The sequence below is a fragment of the Thermobia domestica genome, chromosome 6 (genome assembly GCF_964235325.1).
Source record: "Thermobia domestica chromosome 6, izTheDome1.hap1.1, whole genome shotgun sequence".
Classification (NCBI taxonomy): domain Eukaryota; kingdom Metazoa; phylum Arthropoda; class Insecta; order Zygentoma; family Lepismatidae; genus Thermobia; species Thermobia domestica.
In genome coordinates this window covers 228,760,414-228,781,788 of record NC_137459.1, presented here as the reverse complement: position 1 = coordinate 228,781,788, position 21,375 = coordinate 228,760,414, and the positions used below count along the sequence as shown (strand labels likewise).

The 21,375-nt window shown below is 35.8% G+C and overlaps 1 protein-coding gene across 2 annotated transcripts in view; it reads right to left on the bottom strand.

Annotated features, from left to right (window-relative positions):
* Positions 1–21,375, bottom strand: part of Apoltp (Apolipoprotein lipid transfer particle) — a 6,186,292-nt gene that overhangs the window by 1,448,477 nt on the left and 4,716,440 nt on the right. For both annotated transcript variants that reach the window (XM_081762641.1, XM_081762640.1), the window contains exon 48: positions 1,000–1,108. In XM_081762641.1, coding sequence (XP_081618767.1) covers positions 1,000–1,108 — 109 coding nt within the window. The remainder of the gene's footprint in view (positions 1–999; positions 1,109–21,375) is intronic.

Sequence of the window (21,375 nt, the reverse complement as noted above, 5' to 3'; positions counted from 1 at the left end):
TATACATCTTTGTAAAACTAACTGGAAAACATCATATTTGATCAGACATTAATTTTATTATTGTATGTACACATACAAACGATAATAGATTTTATAGATTCAACATTTTATAAGAACCTTTCTTAAACCATCGCTAGGGTATAAACTTTTTCTCATTCTGGCATATATATTATCATTCTTACCCCTAAAATGGTACCACATCAGCCCATAGTAACTCATGAGAAAAATTAGCTCATTTAAATAATGTTAAATTATGCCCCTAGATACCTTAAGTTTTGAATACATTTACAGTATACAATCTGTGACAAAGGTATCTTTTAAATTTAGAAAGGAAATTATGATATAATGAACCTATATTGTTAAGGTATTAACTTTTAAATGGTCAGATAGAAGTTGGATATAACGTCAGACCAGTATATTTTGTGAAATAAGCACCTCACAACATGCCATATCACTGCTTCCTATTAAGCAAATTCGACCTGAAACCAAATGGAGAACTTCAAGATGTCGACCATGATGGCACTATACAGAAACAGATGCAGTTCTACCTTCATCATCCCTATGTAAAATATGGTGTCACTTCCTCTATCCGTTCTAAACTTACAAGTTACAGCCTCGGGATTCGAAAAATAAGAACAGCCTAGTAGGAACATTTCAACGCACTTATGTATCAAGAAATATTCTACTATTTTACGAAATGCAAACCTATTGCATATGAACATGTACCGTAACATAATACATATTTTTAAATAGTATTGTTCTGAACATACTCTCACATCATTAATAAAAGGTATCTGTAACGAACAATGCAGAGCAATATATATATATATATATATATATATATATATATATATATATATATATATATATATAATGTGGTCACAGCTACCAGTAATTACCCCGATAAACGGTTAGAATCACGCTAGATATACTGCAAATTTTATCTTTCCTTAGAAATAAATATTGATGTACACACAATAAAACTTGAGTTTAGCTTACCTTTAAGTGTAGTTTGTTGTCCTGTAAATGTTGTCCTTACAGTCATTTCTCCAGTTACATTAATGGGTTTTTCGTTGCTTGAACTAAACATTTCTACTCTATCAATTTCCTAGGGGAGGATAAAAGTAAAGTGATACATATATATTTATTTACAACTATTTATTTATTTATCTATCTATCTATATAACGTTTCAAGTAATAAATAGAAGTTAAATTTTTATTCTGCAATACAACTAGCAGATTAGTAGTCTTGTCAGCTTACTTGATGAACCTGCATTATCTCTTACATATTTTTACATATTTGAGGTCAACACATTGAATGAAAAAGTACAGTACAGTATATATTATTTAGTGCTGCAAACAAATGTCGCTACACTACCACAACCATATAAATTTCGAAGGCGTTTGCGAGAGTATTAATGTAATTAAGAATCAGGAAATGAAATCTTTGAGTTTTACGTCCCACGGTTATGCCAGTCAGACTAAAGGAGACGGTGATGATGAGGAATTAAGGAAATGGTGGAATGAACAAAGTGGGAGGAAACGGGAGAACCCCGAGAAAACCCACGCACGTGTTTGTCCACCACAAAGTTCACTTGGCGGGGGCTGGGATTGAACACGGGACCCAAAGCACCAGAGGTGAACGTTCTACCACTGAGCCACTGCGGCCCCAACTAAGAATCGGGAATAATGTATATTTATGTCCAAATGTTTTGTCGTATATCTTTAGAAATTGCACAAGTAGAAATAACTGTCTTTGTTATTAAGAAAACGTATGCTTTCTTGGTAACATGCAGAAGAAATATATTTCCAAAAATCAAAATCAAAATTTAAGAAATGAACAAATTATCATTTGAAAATAAATCTCCTAAACTTTCATTGACGAACACTAAGTTCTCTTTTTGTAAACGTGCCAAACGTCCAGCGAAATTATAAATAGAAAGGAAATTATATTCTGCTAGATATAGAAAACTCTGATGATAATACTTATTATACATATGGCACAGTCCGAATATACACAGGTATCAATAATTTTACGCGTTAACAAAGGATTAAATAGAAATAAACCACAAAATATATAAAGGGATAAGGAAATTTGTATTAGTGACTTACATATACATATCCTTTTATCAAGAAATAGAACTTCAGGTGATATTCGTAGAATGGCATACGCGTGGGACGTTAAAATAAATATGTATTTTCACTTTAATGCGTGTTCGTCCGAAGCTGCAGCTGACGGATTTACAATAACGTCTGCAAATGATAGAAATTTTTCTTCTACTACCATGGCCATGCAGTGTTAGGTGTTCCAAATTGCGACTTACTTGATATGTCAGTTTTTTATCAAGTAATATAGCAACAAAGAAAGAACTGACAAATTCATCCTTATTTCATCAAGCATTATCTCTGTTACAGTCTTTCTTTCTTTTTTTTTTAGCTGTATTGGATGTTCCAGTTAAGTCCGTACGTTAGGTAAATGGTTGGCAAGTTTTGAATCATAATCTTTAATCAAATTCAGCAGTTCAATGTTGTTGGCTTTGTTCACTGACTTGCTACCCTCTTCGTATATTCTAAATAATTATTACTGCTTTGATAAAGGAAAGTTGTAATATTAATCAATAGCTCTAATATTTTTTTCTTCATTTTTCTATGAATTTTATGTATGTATGATTGTCATGGCAATGTTACTCATCCACCCGAGTCTCGAACCTTACGTAATAGAATGTTTTTAGAGAGTAATTAAATGGAGATGCCTTTGGGATTATTCAAGTAGCTTATTATCTAATTGATTTATTTATCATTGATTTCTGAGAAATTCCACTCATTTCTTTGTATCGCAAATATTGTCATTTATCATTTAATGAACATCTGGTTAGCCATTTTGCGAGATTATGATGAGTACTTTGGAAATTCCCAGTGTTATATTCTGATAATATAGCTAGGTAAGGTAAAGTTTTAATAAGCCTGCTAAAAAAATAAGCTTAATTTATTGCAACATTCAGTGAACAAAAATGACAAAATTCAAGTACGAATACACATTGACTGGTTGAACTATGTCATTGTGTATAATTTTATGCAAGACAAAATTTCCGAGTCCGTGAAGTTGGAATAATCATCGCTTAGCCGATCTGTGGTCATCTCATTTGCACAGATATAACTAGAAGTGTGGAAATCTAATATGTTCTACTTTCTGTAAAGTGATAAAATATAAAGTATCACAACGTTATAACAAAGTATGAGCGAATTGCGTTCTTGCTCTACAAAGGAAAACTCCGTAAAACTTGAACTGGACACAACAGTAGTTTTCACAGTATCTTATGCAATAAAGGAAAGTATTCAACGACACAGATTCAACTGCTTCCTCGATAGCTTCTCCATTTGTGAAGTTCGTGTCTGATCGGCATTTCTAGAAAATAACATCCTTCTTACTTGAGATTGGAGTGTATAGGACAAAAGTGAACACGGTGCGGCGCTTGGTTGCAGCAAGCCAGTGAATAGACTTCTTACTCCTAGAAAGTGCATTTTACGAAAAAAAAATAAAATAAAAGGTTTTTGAATAAGTGAAACATATTTAGAAGCACAAAAAAGAGGGAGAAGGCTGTTCCCTTCATTCAATGGAGGTATCGCTACTCCATATGACAAGACTTTTATGAAATATTACTAAAATATAAGATAACAAAACATTTACTCCGAATAGCGTTGTAAATAATATCTGAACAAAAAAACACCAGAGGCGCAAAAAGTGCAACCAAGTTCGCAAGCCTCAGAATGTGTTTAGATGAGGATGGATGAGCCTAGTTCCTTGGCCACTGCATCTGAAACGAACACTGGAACTTGGCGCGAGGTGTCTAACATATTCAAGTACATCAAGATGTCTATGAGGCCGCGGTGGCTCAGTGATAGTGCGTTCATCTCTGGTGCATGCGGTCCCGGATTCAAACCCTGCTCCCACCAAGTTAACTTTGTGGTGGACAAGCACCGCGTGCGTGGATTTCCTCGAGGTTCTCCCGTTTCCTCCCACTTTCTTCATTCCACCATTTCATTCATTAAACATCTTCACCGTTTCCTTTAGCCTAACCGGCATAACCGTGGGACGTAAAACTCACATATTTCATTTCATTTCATTTCATTCATCTCTCATCATCACCGTCTCTTTAGCCTAGCCGGCATTACTGTATATGTGATTTAGCGCCTTAGCGAAGTTTATATTCTTAAGGTTGGTGGTGGCCGCAAATACACCACGCCCACCACCACTATCCATAAGGTTCCCTAATATCATTTTCCTTGACACCTCGGGCGAAGTTCCAATGCTCATTTCAGATGCAGTGGCCAAGGAACTTGGCTCATCCATCCTCATCTCAATACTTTTTGAGGCTCACGAACTTAGCTGCACTTTTTGCATCTCTGGTGTTTTTATTCAGATATCACTTCTTTTTGTAGTTCGCCATGTCAATATCGTATATTGGGATTATCAATTGTGGCATATTCTTGGATTTAAATTTAGACTTGTACATTTTTAAAGGAGTCATAATGTGTCACATGCAACATTAGTTCCCAAGGGCTCTCCCACCGGGAATCGAACCCAAGACCCTGTACAAAGAAGGCACACATGTTAGCCACTAGACCAGCGGGGAGAATATCTTCTATTAAATATCTGTCAGAGAGTTATGTCCAAACGAGATTTTAATTCATAACTGCAAAATCACGATCGCTAACATCTCATTTTACATAACCTAAATACGAAGAGTACCAACAGAGCCCCAAAACCCTTAATTCTGAATTCTCGATGCTACATCACCAGACATTGCTGATGTTTCAATACACTTAGTTGTTCTCTAGCCTTCTACATTGCGAAATTACGGAGTTCATTACATGACGCGCATTATACGCAGTTTCATACTCCCTCGGGCTTTCTTTCCAATAATATACACCTTTCAAATAGCTTGTAAACTTAATTATATTTGCCATCAACATATCTTAACTATAAATAAAATACATGAATTAACATAAATTAAAGGGGGGCTTCCGGTTTACGTGGAAAGTTGAAATGATGAAAGGGGGATGAAGAATTTTCCCATGTTATTTAAATGTACTTAAACTCATGTTTTAGGAACTTAGAATTGGAATAAGAACTTGAAATTTGGTATGCTTGTACGCTTTCGTTAGTATTACCTAAGTAAATTATTAAAAATAAAAAAAATCCAACTTTAAAGTGGTTTTATTGGGAACTGAAAAACATATCCCATGGCATTTATATGGAACGTCTTCTACACCCCAAAATGTTTAGGCACTTACAGCAAGATTAGAATGATGAAATTTGACATGATTGTAGCCTTCCGGGACTAACCGACAGAAAAATTGCCAAAAGTGAATATATTTAACTTCAAAGGAGCCTAAAGGGGATGAAGAAGTCCCCTTGTTATTTAAGTAGTCGTTTTCCTGGGATACAAAATCTTATCCTTTAGATAGTTGAAACAGGAAAAAGAACTTGAAATTCCGTAGAATTGTGTTTTAAGAGTGTGAGCCAGTAGGACGAGCAAAAGCAGGGGTGTGGGAGCAAAGCCCCCAGCTGAGAAAATTCAAGAAATATGAAATGCAAATACACCAAATTAATGTTGATGAAAAGGCTGATATGTAAGAGATTCGCACACTGTTCACAGATATAGACACGAAGCATCATGAACATTTTACATAACGACTATGGTAACCATAATGCAACTCGCGATATCAATATACTGTATTTACGAAATCGGTTACATTTTACTGCTAGTCTCACATAAAAGTCGAACAATTGGATTTCTCATTTCTTCGAAAACTTCATTAATTCTAAATATCCCCACCTCTACATTCCCTTACTTATCAAATTTATTTCAATATCTATTTAATACCAATGACTGCAATAAAGGAAAAATATTCACCAAAAATGACAAATATATATATTGGCCTTCCTTGTGTGGGTTTGCAACCACAAAATTTACGGCAGTATGTTCGTGACTTAGACCAAGTTCTTGTAAAAGTTAACTGATTCACAGAACGTGACTCATTAACTTCCTTAACTACTTATTACTAGCTTTCCCTTGCTTTACTCACATACTGAGAAAATATATGTGGCGTACGTAAAAACGTTGGTTACATATGTAAATCCTGTAGTTTTTGGACTTAACGTACACTAAACGTATAACTGAAAAAGTATATTTTAAACATACTTTCCGTATAAGTGTTCCGAATGAACGTACTTTCCGCACGAACGAAAGAACTATATATAGGCGGTCAGGATCTCAAATACACTTGGACGTATGTAACTTATACCTGACGTACGCAACATACGTATACGTATGTAATGTACGGAAGACTGTTAGATATCAGATATCCTGCAACGACATGGTGTAACATCTAAGCGGAAAAGAGGGCAGTACGTATGTAGCATATGCATAACGTATGCTAAGTATTGATTTCTGTAGTAAACATAATAACCCCGTATATGTGTACAATATACCGCTGTCCGGATAACGGATTTTTCTCAGAGAGCTTAGCTCATTTTTCTATTAACCTAGAACAACAGGGACACGAACACAGATATATCGAGGAGAATTAAGATACCAAAGGCTCTTCCACCGGGAATCGGACCCTGGATCCCATACACCAAGGGTTGCACGTGATAGCCTACAGACCAGTGAGGAGTGCACCTACTCGACCACTCTGACGACTGACAACATTATCACTATGCGCACGATGTGTTGAATAACGGAGTCGTTCCCGATTTCTGATTGTAAGGACATTTTTTTGTTTTTTGCCAATGAAATATTTTCCATAGCAAATTCCTCAAATTTCATACTCAAGCCGTTATAGGGTACCTTCATGGAGAGTTTCACATCTTTATCTCATTAAGAAGTACCTAATGGCTATGGACAGTTTTTCGCCCATAAAATTTCCCGTAATACATTCCTTAAATTTGGACCTTTTATTTACTCAAGTCATTACGTAAGGTAGGTACCATTATACAGTTTCAAGTCTCTATCTCATTTGGAAGCAACCAATCAATGACGAGTGAGTGAATGAACCAATCTCTATTTGGGTGAGAACAGTTTTTCGCCTATAAAAAATTCAATATCACATTCCTTAAATTTCGGACGCTTTTCATATTCAAGCCATTATAAGGTGCCTTTATGTAGACATTCACATCCTTATCTAGTTGAGAAGTCCCTTATGGCTACGGACAATTTTTCGCCTACAAGCAATTCCCCATAGCACAATCCTCAAGTTTTGGGTTTTTTCCATACTCAGGTAACTTTATGCAGATCCTCACGTCTTATCTCATTGGGAAGTACCAAATCAATGTGATGAGTGAGTGAGTGAACCGATTTATGCTTGACAGCACAGATTTACCCATAAAAATTTTTCATTGCACATTCCTTACATATCGTACATTTCCCATACTCAAGTCATTATAAGGTACCTTCATGCGGAGATTCATGCCTCTATCTCATTGTGAAGTACCTAATCAAAGCTATGAGTGAGCCAGTCAATGAGTGAACCGATTTCTGCTTGGTTAAGAACAGTTTTCACCCATAAGAAATGTCCCTTAGCACATTCCTTAAATTTTAGACTTTTTCCATACTCAGGTACATTTATGCAGGATTTCACGTCCTATCTCATTGGAAACTAGCAAACCAATGTGATGAGTGAGTGAATAAACCGATTTCTGCTTTGCTAAAGACAGTTTTTCATCCATGAAAAATTTCCCATAGAACATTCCTCACATTACCGACTTTTTTCGCACTCAAGTCATTATAAGGTAGTTTTATGTAAAGCTTCACGTCACTACCTCATTGGGATGTACACCTTGTCTCAAAAAGGTTGAGCGCATTCTTTATTGGTGTTTTGAGGCAAAAATTTTCAAAGTCCAACTTCGGGTATCTTCGGGAAATAGTAAACCAGGTTCGAACCTCCATGCCAGCCTTTGCAATCGGGAAAAAGTTTGCAGATGTGTTTTTCTTCTTTTAAATATAATAAGACTTGTTACCAAGTGTACAAAAAAAGAAACATTGATTGAAATATTTAATGATACAATATTTCGAAACTTTGTATTAATGTCAGTTCATGTTTGTCATTTAGGTCTCCATACGTGATGGAACATTTAGATACGTAAACGAATCTTTCCATATGTAAAAGAATGCTCAAAGTTAAGACATAGAATATAATTATCACCTGAGTATTAAAATAAAAGTCAAAGTAGAACAAAAACAGCGTTTCTAGTGGGTATGAATGTCATAATTTTCTTGAGAACCGTTATACATCGCTAAAAGTACCTTAGCAGAAGTCCTTGTGTTAGCTCACTGGTAAGCTGTTGGATTTCAAATCATAAGGTTGTGAGTTCGAATCCCGTCATGGCCAGTGCTTTTTTAAAAATTATATTTTCCGCAATGCATGAAAAATTATATAAAATAATGACATTAAATACATCAGTTGTATATATATAACATAATCATTGCAGAGTGTAGTAATTATTATGTTTAAAATATAACATCTGAAATAGGTAGGTGTTCACAGTAGGTCTGTATTATATATATGATAATGTTAAATACAAGTTAAGAAACTCGTTCACTAGCAATAAATAAATCATGTAGTGTATTTATTTGCAGCTATTTGTCATACAGATGTAACTTCTCAATATTCTCAATACAGCATGTCATTTACATTCGTGAAATACAGTATATTCCTACGGATATAGAAAGTGTGTAAACAGAGTATCCAAAGTCGGATCCTGGTTCAAGACACATAACTTTTCGCGATCCCCTTAACGTCACGGGAAGAAACACAAATTCTCTTTAGAACGGAATATCGTTACTTAGAGTCTCATTAGAATACGTTGAATATGCTTTTGTATATTCATTTCTCTCTCTCTCTCTCTCTCTCTCTCTCTCCCCCTCTCTCTCTCTCTTTCTGTCTCTCTCTCTCTCGCTTTGTTTATGTGTTGCGGAATATCCCAAGTTGAATACAACATTTGCAAAGTATATGACCATCAGTGTCATGGAATACCGGAAATTGAAAGTCGTGTTTCTTCAGGTTGGATTTGTGTGTTCATGTTAGCTCACTGGTAGAGTACGGGCTTGTTAATGAGGTCGTCTTGAGTTCAAAGCCTGCAGAGATTTTTTTTTTTTAGTAGAATTGCACAGAAATCGGATTCAAGGAGTGGTTTACTTCTAGAAATATTTTCAGAAGCGTTTAGGTAGCCCTGAAAAGGACTGTTTTCGGGAGTTAAGGCACGGGGACATTAATATTGTGTCCAATACCCTTCTGAATTTATTACACACCCCATTCTTCTGGGCATGGAATCTATTAAATGGGTGACAAATTTATCTCCTTCCCCTACCTCCAGCTATGCTTCGGAAACAAGATGCCACAGGTCATCCTGGGTACTTGGTGGATCTGCCTCAGGCCAACTATCCCTTAGAGTACGCTTCACTTCTGCCCACATATTTTCCATGAGATTGAGGTCTGCTCCACGAGGCGGCCAGTCAATTAAATCAATCTCAGGCTGCCCTGCGAACCATTCCTGAACCACACGGGAAGTATGTATTGGTGACTGGTCTTGCTGGAACTGAATTACACCATCAGGCGGAAATACTCGTACAGATGGCACCATGATATTACTCATAATATCTAAGTACTGAGCACTGTCCAGGTGTCCTTCAATTCTGTGAAGCTGTTCTGCTCCGCGCCTGAAAATCCAACCCCAACATGAAATAGATACATGGCCACTGCGATTTCAAGCAGCAACACATCCAGGGTCATATTGGGTGCCTCTCGGGCGATACACAAAACGGCGTCCCTCATTTCATGTTGTAAATATGGATTCATCTGAGAAAACTCCGTTTTCCCAATTGCGACCCACATTCGCCTGTGCAAACGCGAGACGGTAAATTTTGTGGTCGTCTGAGAGTTTTTCCTTCACGGCAGCAACACAGCCACGTAACCCAGCATGACGAAGCCTTCGCAGAGCTGTATGCTTACTACCAGGAAAAAGAGAAGCTTCCCTTAGCTGTCTAGACGTCCTTAGTGGGTCTAAACGGGTTTCGTTTACTAATCTCGCATCTTCGGCTTCGGTTGACACATGCGGACAACCAGAAGATCGTAAATTACCAGTTTTACGTGTAGGACCATATTTCCGAATCCATCCGAATCCATAAGTTATGTAATGTATTTATTTTCAGCTATTTTCATACGCAGGTAACTTCTCAATATTCGCATTACAGCATTTAGGTAGAGAATATCGAAAATCGGATCGTGGTTCAAGACAAAAAACTAGCTAGCCCCAAACTGTCACGTAAGAAATTCACGAATCGCAAAAGTAAAGAATAGAGATTGAGAGCGGTAATACCTTAATCGCTCTCTCTCAACTCTCTCTTATCTGCATTAATACATATAAAAGTGTATGTATGTATGTTCCAACATAACTCATGTATGCCTAGAGCAGGGTTTCTCAACCTGGGAGTCGTGGCCCCTAGGGGGTCGCGAAGATAAGCGGAAGATATAAATATAGTTAGAATCTAATACCGGAAATTATTTTGAATTTTGTTCTGATAGGCATACTTTTATTTTTTATACATACTGTAAAGAACAATAAAAAATAAGTCTACTGAACATTGCCAAAGGGTGCAGAGTTGTTTAAAAATGAATTTAAATGAAAAACGTTTATGATACTAATGAGAACTGTATATAGAAATACTGGAAAAATACACATGGAACAAAACCTGCACATTGAAATACAATTAAAATTGAAACCTAATGAGATACCTAAGCATGGTGTACTTTCACTAGTGCAGCAATGCCCGGTTCAATCTTCGTGACGAACATTGTGAAGCTATTTTCAACTGATAAGCGATTTCTTGTCTTTGTTTTAATGTTTACCATGAAAAAAAAACTTTCGCACAAGTACGATGTAGCAAATGGAATTATTACTTTTAAAGCAGCTGATACCAGACCAGGATATTCTTCTCTCCTCATCAGGCAGAACTTGTCCAAGTCTTCGTTACAGAAAACCAGTTGCAAAGACTTGTAGCATGATCATTCTATTATTTGGTCAAGAAGTTGTGGACTTAGATCAGATACGTTAATGGCCTCTTCAATGAAGGAGTTTAACATCCATCTTGAAGCAGCACCTTCGTCGTTGAGAATATAGATAGTACAGTTACTGTATCCACTGTCAATGTCGGGCGCCGAAAAAAGGGGGCACAAATTTCGGAGGAAGTGTGTTACTCATGTTAGGAAAGTAGGGATGCACGCGAGACAAGACGAGACGAAAAATGGAAAAGTTTCGTCTAGTCTCGCAACCTCAAACGTTGGTCTCGTCTCGCGTAAGGTCTCGTCTCGCAAATGTGAAGTCTCGTCTCGCGTCTCGCATAAAATTTTGAGTCTCATCTCGCGTCTTGCGCGAGACTTTCTCGCATGGTCTCGCAGTCTCGCATATATTCTAGGTCAAAATTTTGCAATGTGTTATTCTATGTCTGTTAATGAATGATGATGTGATATTCTGTCCGAAGGCAGGTATTTCACGTAAAAGTCCCTTCGCAAGGTGAATGGTGGTTTGCCATTGCTTTCCATGGGATGAATGTTCATAACATCCTAAGGAGACGGAACCTAGAGTTCAACATGGTATTCGAACTTGTGTCCCCTCCGCTCCAAATTAAAAGAAAAGTTGTGCTGGAATTTGATCGCTGGACCATTAATTTTCGTCAAATTAATAGCATAATTTACAGCAAAACCAGCATAAATTGTTGCTGGATCCAACTTTGTTTTCCAGCTTAGAGGTGTCCAGCAATATTTGGCTCTTCTAAAATATCGTTGCCACTATCAACATTTACACATTTGGTCGTTTCCTTGAAGGGTGATTTTCCAGTATAAAGATGTTTTTATACCACCAAAAGCGCTTGTACACAACAAAAGAACTCCTCACAACACAATACGACCCAATTCTTTTGGTTCGTTCGCACTTGTAGCAATGTTGGATTATCGCATTTTATCAACTTTCGCTTTCAACTTATACTGCCAGATCTAGAAAATACAATTACTGACAAATATAGGACCATTCCTACCATCTTCTACGAGACCTATAGGGACATCCTGCCAAACCAGTATTTGAATTAAACTTCCGAACTAGAGGGGGATGTTTTTGATAAATATATAGAAAGAAAATACTTATTCCATGTAAAAATATCATGTAATTTCTGCGAGCCGGGCCGGGGATAAACTTTGACGAGAGGGGATTTCCCCGCCATCCCCCAACATTAATCACTAGTAGTAAAGTGAAAAAGACAGAAACAACAGAAATATCACATTTCGCAGCAATAGGGAGTCTTATTCGCTTTTTAGACCAAAAATAGAAGTTCATGTATTCGTGCGTGCCCGCATGTATGTGTTTGTGTCGCAAAAAAAAAAAGTCCTAAATCTATGCTGTAATAAATTTCCAATTTACAAAGCTTTTCTTTTTTAGAAACTAAAGAAGGCTTTAATTCTGAAAATTAACCTTGATTAATAATAAATCTCATAAAATGTCTATTGCCCCAATCACTTTTTTGTTCCTGGAGGCATTAACGCTCAACTTAGAAAACTCAATAAATGTAAAATTACTAAATATACAATTAAATGTAATTCATAAATGTTGCGAGACTGCGAGAAGTCTCGCGAGACTTCTCGTGCGAGACTTAACCGAGTCTCGTCTAGCGTCTCGTCTCGCATGATTTAGTCTCGTCTCGCGTCTCGCATAAAATTTTCACTCACGTCTCGTGTCTCGTATCGCAAATGCGAGACGAGACGAGACGTCTCGCGTGCATCCCTATAGGAAAGTGCATGTGCACATGTATAAAATAGAAGGACAAACGTAATAAAATGTGCTCAAAATCAAGGAAAGGCAGGGTTTACTTTTGAAAATTTTATTGAGCTTCGTGCCAACCATGGTGGCGCTTCGCAGCTAGTCTGTCGACCTCACTCATATGTACGGAGACATCGTCGTATACTCTCGCCCCGAGCGCTGATTTTCCATGCCACGGCACTGTTCACTATAAACAAGAAATGGATTCTACTATTATAGAAATAGGTACCGGTATGTTAAAAATCCCACACAAGCTTATTATAAAACACAAATTATAAAAGGGTCGCTGGCAAGAGGATGTGATAAAAGGGGATCGTGATAGGAATTAGATTGAGAACCACTGGCCTAGAGTAATTTTAACCAAATTTCTTATAGTCTGAAAAAGAGTGCTGTCGGGTTACCTATGGTGAATGGGAGGGGGATACATATAAAAGATTGCTAGAAAATGATCGGTATTAGTGTCGAATTCATAGTTTTCGGGGTCGCTTAGATAAATAGTGTGACTTTCGATTTCGCTTAACTCCGATTAAGCTCTCATTAGTAGGGATGGGCACGACGACTTTTCTTTGAAACTCGACTCGACTCGAAACAGACATCTTTGAGGTCTACTCTAGGACTCGGCGCGAAAAATATCCTCCAACTCGACTCGGATTAGAGTCGAGTCAAACTAAAACGAGCCAAATCCTGTGTGTAGTCCTACCTAGACAATACATAGACAATATAATTATTCTATTATCAATTATACTACGATTACTACAAATAATAATAATAATAATAATAATAATAATAATAATAATTATTATTATTATTATTATTATTATTATTATTATTATTATTATTATTATTATTATTATTATTATTATTATTATTATTACAACACCATGTATAAACATGAACGATAGATGGTTAGTAAAGGAATACTAAAAGCTAGTTGACTGCCGACGTCGGTAGTCATGCCATCTACAAGGCAAAGACATCGTTCATTACCCTAAGCTGTAAGCGTCGGTGGACTACAGATGGTCAACTATTGACCTCTCGCCAAAAATTGGTGGCCCCGCAGCGACAATCCGCGGTGGCCCCAGTTCCATTTTGAAAACTTTACTACCAGCGGCAGAGACGCGATGAAACGACAACGAACCACAAAATTACTCTCCCAAAATATGTTAAAATGCCTATATGTGTGATTTGTTTATATTTAGGTGAGTCAAAGAAACACAAAACAAATACCCCGGAGCGGACGCGAACTATCAATATTACGATTACTAGGCACGTGTTCTCCTGATTTCCCCACGGAAACGATCATAAAAAGTTTGCTTGTTGATGGATAAATCATTGACGTCTTAATTTAGCCAATCAGACAAACCCCTACATCTCGAGTTCTAGGAGGTGATACCGTGAACCGTTTCAGATTTATTGCTTTCTGGTGGGGTACTATCTATGTGCAAAATTTGAGCATAATAGCCGACATGCATTTTCGGTGCCTCTTATCTTTAGTACAATTTTAACCAGAGATGGTGTGGGTCAATGAAAATTTGATCCACGACCCACCATGATCCAGTATCACCCACCACCCAAATGACCCATTGGCCCACTCTGACCCATCATCCATCGTGATTCACTCTGACCCACCAGCAACTATGAACCACTCTGAACCATTGCGACCAACTCCGACCCACCAACACCCATCGACATCAACTCTGACCCATGATCCACGTCCTCTTCTCCGTTGACTAAAGAGGCTACACTTGTAATAAAACAAGACTGTGAAATTATCACTTATCGGAGTTTGAATTTCTACCGTCAATGGCTCAAGCACCTCTCTGTTACAATACTGATGGATCTGACCTTTACGATATATAATGGGAAAGTGTTTCTCAACTTCCGAATTAAAATGAATTTAAATTTATCATATATAATTATTTCTTAGTTGCCTTACAGACACATTTCAGTAGAAAATAGAATGGAATTTGAAAGTCTCAAATCAAGGAAAAGTAGACCAACGTAAAAAAAAGAAAGAAAAACTAATTTTCTATATCATTAAGCACCTGGAGTGCCACTCTTTACCTAATCCACCTCGAAAATTATTTATATATATATTATTTTGATGTCAGCCCCTTTCATTTCTCCTAGGAGAGCAAACGGATACTGCCACCGTTAGGATTAAATTTGGTCTTAAATGACATTAAAATTTCTACCAATTAATTTAGCGACCAGTGTTGCATTTAAAAGCTCGGCGCCCCTACGCACTTTTGCTCTCGGCGCCCCCAATAACTACATATTTCTCCGCCCCTTCATCCCTAACTTAAAAATACAACTTAATTCGAATATGCTTAGTTAGTGAATTTATTACATTTAAATACCACTCACTACATGCTACAGCTAGAACTACGTAACAAAAATATAACAAATGTGAAACGTGTTCTGAATTATTTTTAGATTTCTTACGCTATTATTATACATATTAGAACAGTAAAAGAGGATTGTTAATGAAATAGTATATTTGCTCTTGATTTTTAACTTTTTCATACGGAAAAAATTAAAATATTATTCAAGTTTTAAACTTTGCACTCTGCAAATATATTGCCCTCTAGGCAATGGGACTAATGTGAAATGTGGACTAATGTAGACTAATGGGAAATGCGGCACTGTTAGCGGCGCTGAAAACTTACGATTCGATTCTAATATCGGTTGATTTCGATATTTTTATGTCGCTACGTAACCACCCTGGGTGCTAATGGGAGCTTAATTGGACTTGAATTGAAAGTAGAACTATTCACCTAAGCGACCACGAAGCTATGGATTCGATACTAATATCGACCCGTTTCTAGCATTTTTGATATGTATCCCGACAGTACTCTTTTCCAGACTGTAAGAAATATAGTTATAATTGCGCTAGATATATCAGAATTATGTTGAAACACACACATACATCCACTTTTATATTCTCTATAAATAGAGAGTGAGCGACAGAGCGAGAGAGAGCGACTAAAGGCATCACCACTTCCACATTGCAAAAGCATATGTCAGGAATTGAATTGAAAATCTATGTAAAGACTTTCTGCTGTGGCGAGCTTCATAAGGACAATTCCAGTCTGCTCACGTGACCTTTGGGGTTCATGAATTTCTTGCGAGCGTTGCGACTTTGGATTCTCTGTTTAAACCCTCGGTTTATGCATCGAATAAGTTTTCAAGAACATAAATGACATGCTGTATTATGAATGTCGAGAATTACCCTCTATATGACAAATAGCTGCAAATAAATACACTACATGATTTATTTATTGCTAGTGAACGAGTTTCTTAACTTGTATTTAACATTATCATATATATAATACAGACCTACTGTGAACACCTACCTATTTCAGATGTTATATTTTAAACATAATAATTACTACACTCTGCAATGATTATGTTATATATATACAACTGATGTATTTAATGTCATTAATTTATATAATTTTTCATGCATTGCGGAAAATATAATTTTTAAAAAAGCACTGGCCATGACGGGATTCGAACTCACAACCTTATGATTTGAAATCCAACAGCTTACCAGTGAGCTAACACAAGGACTTCTGCTAAGGTACTTTTAGCGATGTATAACGGTTCTCAAGAAAATTATGACATTCATACCCACTAGAAACGCTGTTTTTGTTCTACTTTGACTTTTATTTTAATACTCAGGTGATAATTATATTCTATGTCTTAACTTTGAGCATTCTTTTACATATGGAAAGATTCGTTTACGTATCTAAATGTTCCATCACGTATGGAGACCTAAATGACAAACATGAACTGACATTAATACAAAGTTTCGAAATATTGTATCATTAAATATTTCAATCAATGTTTCTTTTTTTGTACACTTGGTAACAAGTCTTATTATATCTAAAAGAAGAAAAACACATCTGCAAACTTTTTCCCGATTGCAAAGGCTGGCTTGGAGGTTCGAACCTGGTTTACTATTTCCCGAAGATACCCGAAGTTGGACTTTGAAAATTTTTGCCTCAAAACACCAATAAAGAATGCGCTCAACCTTTTTGAGACAAGGTGTACCTTGTCAATTTGATGAGTGAGTGAATGCACCGATTTCTGCTTGGCTAAGGATAGTTTCTTGCCCATAAAAATGTCTCATTGCATATTACTCACATTTCAGATATTTTCCATACTCAAGTCATTATTAGGTATTTTTATTCAAAGTTTCACTTCTCTACCTCATTGGGAAGTACCTAGTCAATTTGATGAATGAGAAAATGTATCGATTTCTGCTTGGCTATGGACAGCTTTTCGCCCATAAAATATTTCAATTACACATTCCTCACATTTCGGACTTTTGCCATGCTCAAGTCATATTAGGGTACATTTATGCAGACTTTCGGGTCTGTATCTCATTGGGAAGTACCTAATCTATTTGATAAGTGAGTGAAAGGATTTTTTGCTTGGCTAAGGATAGTTTTTTGAACACAAAAAAATTCAATTCACATTTCTCACATTTCGGACCTTTTCCATACTGAAGTCAATATAGGGTATTTTTATGCAATGTTTCACGTCTCTATCTCATTGGGAAGTACCTAATCAATTCGATGAGTGAGTGACTGAAAGAATTTTTTGCTTGGCGAAGGACAGTTTTTTTTTTTTTTTTTTTTTTTTGTCCATAAAGGATTTTCCATTGTACATTCTTTACATTTTGGACCTTTTCCGTACTCAAGTCTTTATAAGATACCTTTATGCAATGTTTCACGTCTCTATCTTTTTGGGAGATGCCTAATAATTTGATGAGTGAGAGAATGAACTGACTTCTACTTCACTAAAGACAGTTTTTCGCCCATAAAAAATTCCCATAGAACAGTCCTCACATTTCGGACTATTTTCCATATTCAAGTCATTATAAGGTACCTTTATGCAGAGCTTCACGTCTCTATCTCATTGTAAAGTTCCTAATCAATTTGATGAGTGAGCGAGTGAAAGGATTTCTTGCTTGGCTAAGGACAGTTCTTTGCCCATAAAACAATTCCCGTAGCACATTCATCACATTTCGGGCTTTTTCTATAGTCAAGTCATTATAGGGTACTTCTATGCAAAGTTTCTATCTATCTTGTCTCTATCTTATTGGGAAGTACCATATCAATTTGATGCGTGAGTGAGTGAAAGGATTTTTTGCTTGGTTAAGGAAAGTTTTTGCCCATAAAAAATCCCAGTCCACATTCTTCATAATTCGGGAGTTCATCATACTTATGTCATTATAGGGTACTTTCATTCAAAGTTTCACGTCTCTATCTCATTGGGAAGTGCCTAATCGATTCGATGAGTGAGTCAGTGAGTCAGTGAGCCTGAAAACTGCATATTTTAAGGGTCCAGTACTCGAATATGATTGGAGCTAGGATTGTAAGATTTGGTATATGAGCACACCTCTCGAATATCTCCTCAGATTCTAAATCTCATGTTTCTACTCTTAATAGAATCGTTTTCACAGAGCTTCGAAATCGGCGATTTTACCCAAAACTCTTGTTCGTGTATACGGCTTACGGCAATGCAGGCCAGTTTTCATTTTCTTCGCGGAACTTCGCTGCCATGCACTGCCGTGCATGTTGGTATACAAAATGGGCAGTGATATAAAGTAGTTCATTAATATTGTTATTGTTCACTAACCATGTAGCGAGGATAATTCTCTTGAAAAAACAAATATTTTACAAAAGTAATTGTAGAAAAATATTTTTATTACTTTTACTGAGCCAACGTAGGTTGTTGGTTAGAGTTGGTTCTTCCTGAACGGGAGTCCCCAAGTTCAAATTTCGATACCAATCATGCTGACTGGTAATTCTACTGTTGCACTAGTCAAATGTCGGGATACTTGTAATGCATACGTCTTGGAAATCTTCTTTTAATAGTGTGTTACTTTGTTAAAATTTCAGTGTAAAATGATCTTTAAGCTGCATTTCAGATTTCAAAAAGTAAATATATATAAAATAGACATTATGTATAGTGCAATCACCATGACGATAACTGAGAATTAAACTGATGTTAAAATACCATTACAAGCAATTAACTGGAAATTATTTATTCTATATAATCTGTCGCAAATAAATGGGAATAAAAATAATCTTGAGATAAATTAATAACTTGCACAGATATCGTTGTCTTAGTTATCAAGTTATGATGGTCTGGATATATATACGACAACAACTAGGATGATCACAGATGACCGTATATATATATATATATATATATATATATATATATATAATCTGTGATCATCCTAGTTGTTGTCGTTTTCATTATTTCATGATTCACATTAGTGAAAAAGGTTTAATCAAATGACGATATATTTACAAGTTTCCTGGAATAATTCAGATAGACAAATCCACGTCTCATCCAATAACTGAAGCTCTTTTTTGCTCTCTTAAACAATAATAATATGCAATATTTAGTAACGCAAGTTGTATACAATAACGACTACAACTAAAAACTAACTGTATAGAACCTGGAGATTCAATGCCACATTCACGAAAGCCCTTCATTGACTCTGCTCTTACACAACTGAATCCAGTGTCTACTTTCTATTCCTATTTCTGCAGGATCCATGCTAATATTCTCCAATCTACGCCTAGATCCTCCTAATGTTCTTTTCTGGTTGGGTTTCCAGTTATTTAAAAAAAAACGTTCCTATTTTATTCAATTCTGGGTACAGCGACAATTATGAAAAAGATGTTAGATGCTGAAATGATTTATTCGATATTATACATCCATCAACATTACAGGTCTAGTTCCCTAAGATAGATAATTTCGCTGATTCGTCTATTGGTAACTAATAGTTTGTAATTTCGGATTTCATATTCAAGTTATTTTGTTCTATCAGTTTATTAAACACTCAAAGGCCACTGGCAAAAGAGATTTGAATAAAATTTCAATTTAATGTCTCATCGTCAAAGGAAAATAGCTGTACCGATTGAAATGTATAAAGCTCTTGGCTAGAGCAGAGTTTTTAGACTATCAAACTATGCTATGCACAAATTTCGGGAACCATATATGAAAATTTTGCATTATTTAGTTACAAATCTCTTTGGACTCCTTGATTTGAATAACGCAATAAATCAACTAAAAGTATATGCTTTGAGGCAACTGTCTGATGTCGTTCTTCAAATAGTTTATATCTATGCTAATAGCATCTTGACAATAAAATATTAAGCACCTTTTAACAACATATCAATTCAATGAAATGATGTCATTTGAAAAATACTGATGTCAGTTTTTTTTTTTTTTTTTTTTTTTTTTTTTTTTTTACATTTTTGGTAACTGCGATTCAATCTTGAGTAGTACTGTTGAGTGACATAATGTCAGTTTTTGAGGAGCGAAGATTATCGACATATGTCTTTTAGGTATCTGGTCACTGGTGGATTAGGAGGTTCTTGTCATTAGGTCTTCCACATTGGGTGCTTCGCAATAATGTGCAATACTTGTAAGTTTTGTTTTAGTTACATCATCGTAATGACATAATCGTAAGCTTACTCTTTTCTTTATTAGTCGATAACTAATGTAAATATTAATTTTCAGTTGTTTTTTTTTAAATTTTATACCGGTGACAACCGTTGGTCTTCGTGTGCGTTTCATGAGCGTATTATATATATATATATATATATATATATATATATATATATATATATATATATATATATATATATATATATATGGGGTGCAGGAATCGTCCCGAAACGGTCCAATATCTCGAGAAATATACAGATCAGCAAAACAAAAATAACACATGCTAAAAATTTTTGAGAAAAGCTATCCAATGATACCAAACCCAACACTCTATCTCCATCTGTTTCGGGGGTACGGGGATAAATTGATTTGACAGTGACAGCGATTTGACCCAAAATTGAAAGCAATGTCTTCACGGATGGCGCTTGAATCGACACGCAAAAAAGGTGCTGCAAAATTTTATGAAAATGTGAATTCTCGGTATCGTACTCTGTGGCTATGGTGTTAGCATACTAGACTCCGGAATTAGAAATTCTGAGTTCGATTCAAGAGCAGAGTAACAATGTGAATTTTATGATTTTTTGTAAACAAATAATGTGCTCATACATTTTAACTTCGATAAAAAATAAAGCACTTGTCCATACATATAAATTTGCAAGAAAATACAAATGGCAACAAAAGTTATTTATTTTTGTTGTAAAAAGCTAGTGATGTGAGGTGGAAAATTTTCCGCCGAAAATTTCTCATTTCGGAAAATTTTCCTGTTTAAACAAATGTCAGTGATCAACTAGCGATATGTCATTAATCATAAAATTGAATGACTTCATGTATAGAAATGTGAAAAAGTGAAAGATCGTTTAAAGAATATGAAAATTTTCATGGCTCAGACAATTTCCCGTACTATGTAGGAACAAATGAAACAATTTTTCATAAATCGAAAAATTTTCTGTTCTGTATGGAAAAATTGAAAAACTTTTTATGAGTCGGAAAATTTTCATCATTTCGAAGCTGAAAGTAAAATAACT